The sequence below is a fragment of the Sorex araneus genome, chromosome 2 (genome assembly GCF_027595985.1).
Source record: "Sorex araneus isolate mSorAra2 chromosome 2, mSorAra2.pri, whole genome shotgun sequence".
In the NCBI taxonomy this organism is placed as follows: Eukaryota; Metazoa; Chordata; class Mammalia; order Eulipotyphla; family Soricidae; genus Sorex; species Sorex araneus.
This window is the reverse complement of record NC_073303.1, coordinates 234,180,560-234,193,247: the sequence shown is the minus strand read 5'-3', so window position 1 is coordinate 234,193,247 and position 12,688 is coordinate 234,180,560. Positions and strand designations below refer to the sequence as shown.

At 63.2% G+C, this 12,688-nt stretch overlaps 1 protein-coding gene across 13 annotated transcripts in view; it reads left to right on the top strand.

Annotated features, from left to right (window-relative positions):
- The window catches only part of DNM2 (dynamin 2), a 34,050-nt gene that overhangs the window by 16,271 nt on the left and 5,091 nt on the right, over nucleotides 1-12,688 (top strand). For 3 of the 13 annotated variants that reach the window (XM_055124909.1, XM_055124904.1, XM_055124903.1), the window contains exons 4-15: nucleotides 257-460; nucleotides 883-981; nucleotides 2,035-2,195; nucleotides 3,828-3,970; nucleotides 4,827-4,962; nucleotides 5,574-5,641; nucleotides 6,837-6,975; nucleotides 7,676-7,762; nucleotides 8,331-8,401; nucleotides 9,251-9,280; nucleotides 10,388-10,439; nucleotides 11,137-11,148. In XM_055124909.1, coding sequence (XP_054980884.1) covers nucleotides 257-460; nucleotides 883-981; nucleotides 2,035-2,195; nucleotides 3,828-3,970; nucleotides 4,827-4,962; nucleotides 5,574-5,641; nucleotides 6,837-6,975; nucleotides 7,676-7,762; nucleotides 8,331-8,401; nucleotides 9,251-9,280; nucleotides 10,388-10,439; nucleotides 11,137-11,148 — 1,202 coding nt within the window. Of the gene's footprint in view, nucleotides 1-256; nucleotides 461-882; nucleotides 982-2,034; nucleotides 2,196-3,827; nucleotides 3,971-4,826; nucleotides 4,963-5,573; nucleotides 5,642-5,772; nucleotides 5,912-6,836; nucleotides 6,976-7,675; nucleotides 7,763-8,330; nucleotides 8,402-9,250; nucleotides 9,281-10,387; nucleotides 10,440-11,136; nucleotides 11,149-12,688 lie in introns of all 13 variants that reach the window. The other 10 variants (XM_055124915.1, XM_055124910.1, XM_055124907.1 and 7 more) reach the window with 6 other exon arrangements.

The following is a 12,688-nucleotide window of genomic DNA, read 5'->3' as shown; positions in this document are numbered from 1 at the left end:
TGGATGGATGGATGGATGGATGGATGGATGGAACTCTCCCTGGATTCTCCCCGGAGCCCGGGAGGATCTTTGGGGAGATTGTGGATTAGAAGGCGGGTCGGAGAGAAAGCCTCCTGCCTGGCCCCCAGCCCCCAGCCCCAGTCCTTGGGAATGGGTCGTGTCTTGGGGACCTTTGAGTGAGGATGTGGCTGTGCGTGCTGCCCTCCCACCCCTGTCTCCCCCAGACTCTGAGCACCTTCTCCGCTTGCCCTCCCAGTGTTGAACCTGACCCTCATCGACCTCCCGGGCATCACCAAGGTGCCTGTGGGGGACCAGCCCCCCGACATCGAGTACCAGATCAAGGACATGATCCTGCAGTTCATCAGCCGGGAGAGCAGCCTCATCCTGGCCGTCACCCCCGCCAACATGGACCTGGCCAACTCCGATGCCCTCAAGCTGGCCAAGGAGGTGGACCCCCAAGGTGAGCCTCAGCGCCCTTGTTTAGCAGGGGTCCTCCCTCCCAGGCTCCCTGGGCTGAAGCAGGGTTCTAGGATCTGGGTTCCTCACCGGAACTCGGGCGTCCAGGTGAAAGGTAACCCCGGAAACAGCTGCCACTGCCACCTGACAGGTGCGGGTTTGGCTCACAGCTCCGCCGTCCTCGGCTCTGCGCCCACTGGTCGGCCCACTGCGCCTTGACTCTGGTCGCCCTGGGCTCATCCCATGACTGACTGGGCAGCGGCCCCTACCCAGGCAGGGGCGCCACCGCCCGAGTTAGCCATGAGGGCAGAGAGAGTCCGGCAGGTGATGTCTGGGCTTGGCCCAAGCCTCCAGTCAGAAATTGGAATGGGGGGAGCGAAGGGGGCCAGGTGGCCAGCACGACCTCTGACCTCGGGGTTCTTTCAGGCCTGCGGACCATTGGCGTCATCACTAAGCTTGACCTGATGGATGAAGGCACCGATGCCAGGGATGTGCTGGAGAACAAGCTGCTGCCCTTGAGACGAGGTACAGTGGGTGCGGGCCAGGGAGGTCGGCCCGGCTAGTTGGGGTTTCGACCTTAGACCAACGCCTGCGCCTGCCTTTTTGCCGTCTTTGCAGTTGTCTCTCGACACCTCATTCCCCCTCTCAGCATCCCGGGAAACCCCTCTGCCACTCTGCCATTCTCTCTGTGTGCTTTTGCACTTGTGCACTTGTGCACCTTAGCATGTAGATAGGTGAAGCCCCGGAGACGCGCCTTGCCTGCAGGAGGTGGGGTCCGATCCCCAGCACTGCCTGTGGCCCCCCAGTGCCCCTCTAAGAATAACCCTGGGACGAGCTTCTGAGAACCACCTGGTGTGGCCCCCAGACCACAGGAGAGGGACGGCGAGAGTTGCACGCTGTGTGGGGCTGGCACTGGGGCATGGCCTGCGCCCTCAAACCCACTGCTAATAGTCCCGTGTAAACCACACCCTCCCGGCAGGCCGAGGCAACCCCCCAAGGCCTGATCCGGGGCTCACTCTTTGTTTTGCTAGATTCTACAGTGAAGTGAGCTGGGGCGGAGGTGCTTTTAGAAAATTTAGAACAGATAGCTTAGGGTTCAGTCCTTTAAAGGAACCACCCAGGGGCTGGTGTATCCCTGGGTGTGACCCAAAAATAAATAAATAAATAAATAAATAAATAAATAAAGGAACCTCCCAGGCCCCAGGGAGGGCATTCGCCTACCTGGCCAGCCTAGGTTCATTTCCCGGCATCCCATAGGGGCCCCCTGAGCCCCACCAGGAGCACAGAGCCAGGAGTCTGCCCTGAGCACTGCTGGGTGTGGACCAAAGACAAAAGCTGAAAAAAGGAAAAGGAAAGAAACGTCTCCTGTAATCTCCGAGCCCCGCTGCGGGCCGGGCCTGTTCGTGCGTGCCCCGGAAGGAAGCTCTGCAGGCCCGTGTCCACCAGGCTAAGGGCTCCCTTGGTGAACATCACCTGCCCCGGAGCGAGTGCTGTCCTTCTCCTCGGGGGTCTCTGCCACCATCTTAGGGACCGCCCCGCACAGCTGGCGCCCACCACTCCCTGCTCCCGTCCCCGCAGGCTACATCGGCGTGGTGAACCGCAGCCAGAAGGACATAGAGGGCAAAAAGGACATCCGCGCCGCGCTCGCGGCTGAGCGCAAGTTCTTCCTCTCGCACCCCGCCTACCGGCACATGGCGGACCGCATGGGTACCCCGCACTTGCAGAAGACCCTCAATCAGGTGCAGACTGTGGACGCGCGGGTGGGAGAGCCTCGGGTCTCGGGGGAACAGGCTCCACCCGGCCTGACTCGGGATTTGGGATTATTGCCAAGGGGGCCCTGATGCTGTCAGGGTTCCCGGGATCCCACTCGGGGCCTTGGGCGTGCCAGGCCTGCGTGCTGGTCCCGAGTCGTGCCCATACCACATCTTTCATCACTGTGGTCACTTCCGTGCCTGCTCAGTGGCATTCCTGCAGGTGACCTGGGTCATGGATGTCTGGCCCAGGACGGTGCAGGGTGGTGATGGCACCTGACAGTAGCCAGCCAAGGAGAACTTTAGACCTGAACCTCCAGGGTCCAAAGCCCAGCTCTGCCTGTGACCTGGCAGCCTCCAGGGCGAGTGGGTGGCACTCCCACCCTCCCGGGCTCCGTGTTTTTCCTAATGGCTGATCCATTCGAAGCACTCAGAGGCGAACCCAGCAGCCGTGGGTCACGGTGACATTCCAGCTAGGGGCTGAATTGGGGCGTGGTGTGTGCCAGGCGGGTGCTCGCGGCCCTGTGGGCGACAGCCTGTCCCCAAGTGACAATTGTTCTCTTTTTGCTCAGAGATGGGATGCTCATCACTGACCTCTGTCCATGAGTTCAGAGGAACTTTGGGGACCCCCTCGGCCTGCTGATCCTCAGCGATGTTCCCGCTGCAGGGCCGGGTCACTCCCGAGATTGCCCTCCCTCCCCACCATTTTCTTTCCAGGCCCAGTATTTTCTGGGGTGATCCCCATCCCATGGATCTCAGCAGCCTGGTCACGTGGCAGCTGCTGGTGATGTCATTCTGCATCATGCCACAGTATGAGGTGGCCACTACCAAGTTGGAAGTGCTGCCGCAGGCACCACCCTGGTGACCCTGACCCCCAGCCCCTAGCTTCCGGGATGATCCAGGGCCTCCGGTTGTCCTCCCTGGAGCCTGTGGCTCTGGGGGAGCAGGGTCTCCTGTCCCCTTCCCTGAGAGGGCGACTGCCTGTGGGGGTGCAGGATGAGCCCTCGGATGTCGGAGCCAGGAGAGGAAAGGGGGAGTCAAGACAGGCGTCTGCAGAGCACAAGAGGGAAGTGTGGGGAGGCCCTTTGGCCAGACCGGAAGTGGGGTCAGCAGACCGGACGTGGGTCAGCCTGGCTGAGACGTGCAGCCCGGGAGGGAAGTAAAACTTCTTGGCAGGTGGCCGGGCCTCTCTCTTCTAAGCCAGCTGGCCCCTGGGGACTGGCTTCAGTTCTGGTGCTTCCTGGGAGTTGTGACACACACACACACACACACACACACACGCATGCACACATACACACACACATACACCCCTTGAGAAACGGGCTGGAGGATCTAGGAGGCACAGGGAGATGCAGGTGACCTGCCACTCACACAGACACACCCACTCCACTCCATCCACCTCCCACCTGCATGCTGGCCTTCGGCCCCTGACCCCCACCCCTGCGTGCTGAGTGGCCCCCAGAGAGGACACACCCATGCCTTCCCCATCTGGCTCTGGGGGTTCAGGCAGCAGAATCACAGCATCAGGCTCCCAGAAGCAGGGTGGTCTGCAGCTGCTGGGTGGGTGGGGAGGGGTTGCCACACTGACCCTTGACCTCTGGCCTATCCCCCTCCCCACAGCAACTCACCAACCACATCCGGGAGTCGCTGCCTGCACTGCGCAGCAAACTGCAGAGCCAGCTGCTGTCGCTGGAGAAGGAGGTGGAGGAATATAAGAACTTCCGGCCCGATGACCCCACACGCAAGACCAAAGCCCTGCTCCAGTGAGTGCTCTGCACCCTGCAGCCCCCCTCCCAGGACACTCCTGCAGGCCTGACCCAGCCCTGCTGCACGGACAGGAAGTAAGCCCAGAGCCTGGGCATGCAGAGCCCCCAGGGCAGGCAGAGGAGGTCTTTTGACACCCCCCCCCCCCCACACACACACACACACACTTGGCAGCAAAGGGACAAGTCTTGTCTTGGGTGCTTGCGGCGCCCTCTGGTGGCCGCCTGGAGCAGTGCTGGGGAGGGCGGAGGCAGAGCCTGGTCAGGAGGTGGGAAGTCTTGGTGTGGGTCAGATCAGGTACTCAGCCGGCCAGAAGCCGCAAAATCCATCCAGACGGGTGCATCAAGGTCCGAGGCCTGCCAAGTGTTACTGGTGGCTGTCGCTGACACCCCCCCTTTTTTTAAGCAACTCTGGGGAACCCCCAGTAAAGTGAAGGAGTGGAAGTGAGAAGATCGTGGAGAGAGGAGCAGTCTCAACCCAACACCTCGTGTTTTGTTATTCTGGGGATGGGGGTGTTGGGGCCATACCCTGGTACCCCGGCGGTGCTCAGGGGACCATCTGCTGGGGCGGGGATGAGACCAGGGTGAGTGGCCCGCAGAGCAGGACAGACACTCTTCCAGCCCTGGAGCATCATCCTAGCCGCTGTGCGGACAGAAAGCCAAGGCCAAGGGCAACCCCCGCCCAGCACCCGGCGGGCGGCCTCCTGCCAGAGCTCCCCTTGCACCCCAGCCTCCAAAACCCCAGAGTAGGGAAGTGGAGGCCGCCCCACACGGAGAGCTGTCCCCTGAGGCGCCTGGCAGGGGCAACGGGCACCATGGAGGCGGCTCCCAGCGCAGCTCATCCCCCTCCCCGCAGGATGGTCCAGCAGTTCGGGGTGGACTTTGAGAAGAGGATCGAGGGCTCCGGAGACCAAGTGGACACGCTGGAGCTGTCTGGCGGCGCCCGCATCAATCGCATCTTCCATGAGCGCTTCCCCTTCGAGCTAGTGAAGGTATGAAGGTACCGCCGCGGGGGGAACGACTGTGCCCTCGGGTCTCCCGAGGCCTAGCGGGTGCTTCCCCGCCTCTCCAGAACCCCGGAGAAGGTTGAGACCACTGGGTCCAGGGCTGCAGTATGGCAGGGAGGTATTAGCCTTGCACACGGCCCAACCTTGGGGGCCCCCCTGAGCTCCAGGAGTAACCCCCAAGCATCACCAGGTGTGGCCCAAAAACAAAACCAAAAAAACTGACCACGTGAAAGGCCAGAGTGATAGTGTGGCAGGGGGAGCGTTAGCCTTGCTCACGGCCAACCCGGGTTCAATTCCCGGCACCTTGTGTGCCCCGAGCCTCACCAGGAGTGATTCCTGAGTGCAGAGCCAGGAGTAAATGCTGAGCACTGCCAAGTGTGAAACCCCCCTAAAACAAAAACTGACCAAGTGAAAGTTGGGGGCCCTGGTGATAGTACAGCGGAGAGGGTTGCCTTGAGCATCACTGGGTGTGGCCTAAAAACAGTGGCCAAAACCCCTAACGGAGGCTGTGACAGGGCAGCCCTGTCTACCTCCCGGGCATTCCCAAACCAGCCCAAAGGCCCGGGTCCCTCCACCATGAGCTTCTCCACCTGCAGATGGAGTTTGACGAGAAGGACCTGAGACGGGAGATCAGCTACGCCATCAAGAACATCCACGGAGTCAGGCAAGTGGTCCCTGCCTGCTGGGGCTGCGCGGTCCTTGGGTACCCCTGGGCTCCCCCCACTGCGGTTGCTGACGGGGCTCTTGTTTCTCTCCGACTGCCCTGCCCTGCCCCTGGGTCCGGCCGGGCTCTAGGACGGGGCTCTTCACCCCGGACTTGGCGTTCGAGGCCATCGTGAAAAAGCAGGTGGTGAAGTTGAGAGAGCCGTGTGTGAAATGCGTGGACCTGGTCATCCAGGAGCTAATCAGTACAGTTAGGCAGTGCGCCAGGAAGGTAGAGCACCCGAGGGCCGCGGGGGTTGGCACCAGGCTCCCGGGGGCCCACTGGGGCCCATGCCCTGCCCTGTGGCCTCCATGTCCTGCCTGGCATCTCTTCCCGGAGGCCGCGGCAGGCAGGGCCCCCGGGCGCCCTGGTCCCAAGCCTGGCATGTGTCTCATGGACTCGGGGTTCCGTGCGCTGTCGCTTGGCTTGCCTTCCAGGGAGCAGAGAGAGGTCCCGCGTCAGTTGCTGGAGGCTCCGGGTGGCGCTAGCCCTGAGGCAAGCCAAAGGCCTCCTGGTTTCGTGTTCCTGAGCCTCTGGGCTCCTCTGGCGCTGGGACCCAGCAGCTGAGGCGGGGGAATGGCCTGCGCTTGCACGGCTGGCCTGGCTGTGGCGGCTGTGGTGGTGGTGGCGGTGCCTGGGGGACACTTCCGCTTGGTCCTTCTGTGGCAGTCTGCAAAGCCCCCATTTGCTTCTTAAGCTTCTTCGACCTTCGGAAACGAAAGAAGTAAAGGGTGGGCGATGGCCGGGGCAGAGGGCCCGGCGAGGCTGGAGCCGCGCGCGGTGCATGCGGAAACCTGGACTTGGTCCCGAGTACCGCCGGGCACCGCCCCAGAAACCAAAGGGGAAATGTTGAAGCCCAGACGGGGCGAAGACGAGCGTGGCCCCACGCGTGTCCACTGCAGGCTTCCTGGGCCTCGAGCACTTAGGAGTGTTGACCCCGCCCCTTGCCCCGAGTGACCAGGCCCAGGAGATCCGAAGCAGCTTCCGGGCAAATGTGGGCGCAGGCTTCTTCCTCCATGCATGCCACTAACCGGCGGATTCTCCTCTTTTCTCTCTCTTTCTCTCTCTCTGTCGCCTGCCCGTCCTGCGTGTGGCCTGCACTGTCCCTGGGGTTCTTTCCACCTCGTCCTGCCCGTCTGTCCTCCGCATGACCCAGGACGGGGCTCTTCACCCCCGACATGGCCTTTGAAGCCATTGTGAAAAAACAGATCGTAAAGCTCAAAGAGCCCAGCTTGAAGTGTGTGGACCTCGTGGTCTCAGAGCTGGCCACGGTCATTAAAAGGTGTGCCGAGAAGGTACGGCAGGCCTGACTCATTCTTCCCCACATCACCCCCCACCCCTAGTCTCGGGGAAAGGCCCTGTGGGCAGGAGCACCCTGCCCGCCCCCCCAGCCCTGGCCCTCTGGCTCTGTCCATCCCTTTGGGAACCCGCAGGGAAGGCAGGATGGATGTTAGTAGATGACCTTGTTAGTTTCCCAAGCAGATGTGGAGTAGATGGCCCCGGGCACGCAGTCCCTGGCCCCCACCCTCTTGCCCGCATTCCCACTGCATTCCCGGGCCCCTGATGCATTCCCAGGCCCCTGGTGGATTCAGGTTGTCAGTTTCCACGGCCCGCGGGCTCCCCCGTGAGTCCGTTTTGGGAACTGCCGCAGAGCCTGGCAGGAGTCTGGAGATCTAGCCGGCTGGGAGTCCCCCTCCCTCGGGGTTGGCCCGAGGATGCAGCCCCCGCCCTCGCCCCTGCCCCAGGGAGGGGGGGAGGGAGCAGCCACACGCTCTGTCACTTCCACCTCCTCTGACGGCCTCTGCTCCTGCCTGGGTGCGTCCTCGCGGGGCCCATCATCCCCCAGCGGCCCCTCCTCCTCTGACCAGGAGCTGTTGTGGGGACTCGGTGGGCCCCCCTGCACCAGCCCGCCCTGCCCCCTGGCTTTCTCTGTGTGGTGCATGCTGCTGCCCCCGCCCCGGGGGCCCCGCCGACGCCCCCTATGCTCTCCCCCAGCTCAGCTCCTACCCCCGGTTGCGAGAGGAGACAGAGCGGATCGTCACTACCTATATCCGGGAACGGGAGGGGAGAACCAAGGACCAGGTAAGGGGGCGCCCGCCCCCGGGTGCTACCCCCGGTGTCACCCCCCATCCCCATCCTCCCTATGGACCTTTGCTCATCCACCCTCGGGCAATTGGAGCTGGGCCACACGTGCATGTGCCCGTTAACTTTTGGGGTGCCCGGCATGTGCCCTGCCATGCTGAGCCTGGGGCTCAGCAGTGAGACCCCGGGCAGGGATGGGGGTCCCTGTGCCCTTGAGGTGGCTGGAGGGGCCCACGCTTCTGGCCTAGAAGCTAGAGCAGAACTGCAGCTTCCACCTGCTGCCTCTCCCACCCACACAGGCGCTGGAGAGGCCCCGAGTGGGTCCCCACACACAGCATACCCCCCTGCCCATTTCCAGCAGTCCCAGCCTCACCCCGGCCCTCAGCTCACACCTCTGTCCATCTCTTCCAGGGTGGGGCTCTCACAGCAGATTTCTTCTGCTGCTTCCCCCTCCCCATGGCTGTAGAGTGGGTGCGGGGTGTGGGGAGGTGTTCAGCGCCCCCTGCTGGCGGGTGTGGGAAGTGCTCCAGCCTGGCTGCATCAGCACCACATCACCGTGTCCCCCCAGATTCTGCTTCTGATTGACATCGAGCAGTCGTACATTAATACGAACCACGAGGATTTCATTGGATTCGCTAAGTACGTACTTTCCAGGGCAGTGGAGGTGGGGTAGTGGGTGCGCAGAAGATCCTGGGGGACCTGAGGTCCCCAGAAAGTATCTGGAAGGTGTATCCTGGCCCGAGGGCAGCCACACCCCCACTGTCCCCCTGGGAGGCTGGTGGCTGGGCCAGAGCTGGGACTCTGGGACCCTCGTGGCTAGTGTGGACTCCTGCGTGGCAGAGCTGCTGCCCACCAGGGCCATTGCCGGCAGTTTGGAGCGAGAATCCCGGGACCCAGGGAGCCATCTGCAGGCCGTGGGCGCAGGTGTCCAGTGTGCTCTCTGGGGGAGGGACAGTCTCAGAGCCCTGTCTCAAGCCAGCAGAGTAACCAAGAGGGTCAGTGGACATCGTGACATGGGAGAGCTTTTGAGGTGCCCAACTGGGCCGATTGGCAGTGATGGAGGGCGAGAGGAAGGGGGGATAGAGAGGGGGGCTGAAGGGAAGGGACGATGGAAGGGCAGGTGGAAGGACGGACGGAGCGGGACAGTGTGGGTGAGGCAGTGGACGGGTCGGTGGTGGGTGGGACAGGTAGACGTGCAGGTGGGTAGAAGGCCTGGGGGTGGCTGGGAGAATGGGTGAGGCTGAGAGGATGGATAGGCGGGTGGTGGGTAGCTGGAATGGGGTGGGTGAGGGATGACCAGAAGCCCCTCCGGGTACCCAGGGGGCCCAGCTGTGCTGGCCGAGGGGCCCGGGCATGAGGCTGCTGTCGCTGGCCCCAGGCCGCTGTCCTCCTGGCCCCCCCTCCGCTCTTGTGTCCCCTTCTCACTCTGTCCTGTTTTCCCTCTGGCCACTCTTCTCCCTCTGGACCCGGGGCTGCCCACTCCCCCAGCTGTTACTATACTGAGCAGCTGGTGACCGGGTGGGTATCGCCTGTGCTGTGCTGCCTCCCTGGGGAGCATGCCGGGACGGGGCTCGGGTGCAGGCCTGGCCTGGCCCTGGGGGCCACCAGCTAGGCTGGGGACAGGTCATGGGAAGGGGGGCAGGAAGGTGACGGAGCGGGCAGTGAGAGGCCGTGGTTTAAGCAGAGTCCTGTCAGCGAGGGACCCGAGGGCACCCCAGGAGCCAAGGGACGAGTCAGGGAGTCGTTCCCTCCCCCCCGTCAGAAGATCCTGACAGGCGAGGCCGAGGGCACACGGGTGGCCAGCGGGCACCTCACTGGCACCCAGCCGTCACCTTGCCTGGTGCATGCGTGAGTGTGTGCATGCATGCGTGTGTGCGTGGGTGGGTGGCTGCGTGAGTGTGCATCTGTGGGTGTATGCACATGTGTGAGTATATCCATGTGTGAGTGTGCACACGGGTGAGTGTATGAGTGTTGAGTGTAGCCATGCATGGGTGTGTGGGTGCATGCAGTCATGTGAGTGCATGAAGTAAGTGCCTGTGCGAGAGCATGAGAGTGCATGCGTATGTGTGCTCGTGTGTGTGAGTGCATGTGTGGTGCGTGAGTGCAAGAAGTGGTGAGTGTGTGTGTGTGCGCATGCGTGTGCGTGGGGGTTGTGAGCATGTGTGTATGGGGGCTCCGCTGGCTCTGCTGTTCCCCCAGGGCCCGGGCCCCTCATGCTTGGCTGCTTTGTGGCTGCTCTCCAGGCCCCAGACTGAGCCCGAGCTAACCTGGTGGTTACACCCCAGCCAGGCCAGGCCATTGGCTGGACGCAGAATAGCGTCCTGGGCTGGCCAGCAAAGATGGACGTGGCGGAAAGGATGGGCCTGGTGGTTCTAGTGACCTCCTGGGGCCCCCTGCCCTGCTCAGAGCTCTGCAACCCCAGAATAGCTGGGTCTGGGGGCCCCAGCATCGGGTCTGAAAGCCCCCCGCCCCGCCCTCCTCAGGCTGTGCTTTGTGTGTGCTGTGGGGGGCGTGTGTCGGGAGGGAGGGTTCTGTTCCTTCTGCCTGTAACTGCCCGCTCCTGCCCCCCGCCCGGAGCATGCAGCGCCCCGGGCACCCCAAGAGCCTCCCTGTGTTTGGTTTCAGCGCCCAGCAGAGGAGCACGCAGCTGAACAAGAAGAGGGCCATCCCCAACCAGGTACGCGGGGGCTGCCTGTCCCGCCCCGACTCCCCCAGCCCCACTTCCGGCGGCAGTGAAGACTCGGGGCCTCGGGCCGGGCCCGCCCCCTGGAGCCCTGCCTGCCCTCCAGGGCCCCCAGCTGGACCTTGACTCGGCCCAGCCCCCTTTGGGGGGCTAACAGGCCTTTTGGCGGCCAGGGGAATCCCATGACTGATGTGAGACCCCCGAGCTGGGGTTTTCCTCAGGCAGAGACCCTGGTGCCCATCCAACCCGCTTTTGAACCTGAGAGAACTGGTACCTTTGTGCTTTTGGGGTTTTTATTTTTTGAGAAAAGTAGGTGCCCATGTCTGCTCCGAGTCCCCCGTCCCCTGCTTCTAGGGTCATCCATGCCCAAATCTCGGCCGGGCGTTTTCCCTCCCCCGCTTTTCTGAATTTGGGGGGCGGGGGGCTCTGCTGTGTGTCTTGCACGACTGTAGAACCTCCTGGAAAGAAAGGGCGTAACCATTTGCATGATTGATTGCGCGCTTGCGTGGGTAATCCGAACGTTGTTGCTTTTTTGTTTTGGGAGATGATGATGGATTAAATCTTAACACTGTGAATGTAATTAATAGCATGTAATTTTTTTTTTCTTTTGCTGTTTCCCCCGCTCCCCTCTTCACTTCTGCTTCTTCCTCCTCTGTCATTTACCCACAACCCTAACTTTGCGTTTTCAAAGGGGGAGATCTTGGTAAGTACCCGCTTAGCTGGTAGTGAACCTACAGAGTCTTGTACTGATGGACAGACCCCGACCCCACCCCCTTCGACTCTTGCCTCCCACCCCCCCCAAGTTTACTGTAGCGCCTACAGGCTGCTGACCCCTGGCCCTTGCCCCTGACTGAACGCCACTGGGCTCACACCCAAGCTGGCCCTGACCCAACCCCACACACACACAGTTGCCCCTTGGACACTTACCGTGCCTGTGTCCTGGTGACCTGGTAACCGACCCTGGCCTCGGCTGCCCCTTCCCTCTGTCCATCATCCCCACTTGTCCCGTCCACTGCGGCTCCTGCCGTGGCCTGTCCATCTGTCCTGGTGCCTGTCCCTCCTGCCCCACCCACCATGTGGTCACTGTATCAGGGCCTGGGGATGTCCACATCTGCCTCTTCGGCCTGACCAGTCCATCGTGGCGGTCTCTGGCCTCCAGCAGATGTTTCTGCCCCAGCCCAAACCCTTCATTGGTGTTCCAGGCCGCACCCCCCAGCACCCCCAATCTGCAGGCTGCTTAGTCCTGGGTGTCTAGCCTCGCCCAGCTCTCTGCCTGGGGAGTCCCCTGCACCCCCCTGCACTCAGGCCTCGTCCTGAGGAGCCCCAACCCCAACTCCACCGGTGCAGCCTGTCCTTGCTGTCCCCATGAGCCCCCCCCCCCAGCCCCCTGAGAACTGGAGCATCTCAGCAAACGGGGCACCTACGCCCCGCGCCCCAAGATTCCTCCCTTTCTTCCTCCACAGTCCGTGGCCCGCCCTGAAATAAAGCCCAGCCCAGCATGTGGATAGCTGGGCCCCAAGGCCTTCGTGGGGGTCAGGGGACCCCAGCCCTGCTGCCGCAGCTTGCCCGCCCACTTGCCCACCACCCCCTGGGCCCCAACCCTGCCCCCACCCCCGCCAGACTCCCAGCTCTGCTGCTTGGCCCTCAGCCCCGGGGCTCGGGGAGAGGTGCCCGTCACAGGGGTGCTCCCGCACCGCAGCCCCGCTGCTGCTAACCCGGCCCGTGGGGAGCCCCCCTGCCTTCCCATTTGTCTGGGGCAGGGGGGGCGGGGGGGCAGCTCAGGCAGGTGTGGTCTTCAGAGAGGGACATCTGGGGGCTGGGCCAGACTGGATACCTGTGCACCAAGGCCTCAAGCCATACGCTGCTCCTCGGGAGTGAGGGTCCAGGGGCAGGTGAGGGTGTCTCGGCAGCCCCCCCAAGGATGGCCCCTGCTCCCCCACTTGGCCTGGCGCCTCGCTGCCTCACCCTGCCAGCATGCCACTTGCTCCTAAGGACGTGTCCCCCGCCTCGCCTGCCTGCCATTCCCGGTCAGGTGACGGCACCCCACGGCCCATCCCGTCACGAGGATTTAGGGGGGATCCATAGCCTTTGTTCTCCGGGTGGAGGTGCTGGGCCATGCCAGGCCCCCGGGCGCCCCTCCTGCTGTGCCCACACAATCCTGCCCCTTCCCTGCGCACGCCTTCGGGGGCCTCCCCGGCCCGGTGCCCTGCCCTGGCCTCCAGGGCTCGGCCCAGTCCAGGGTA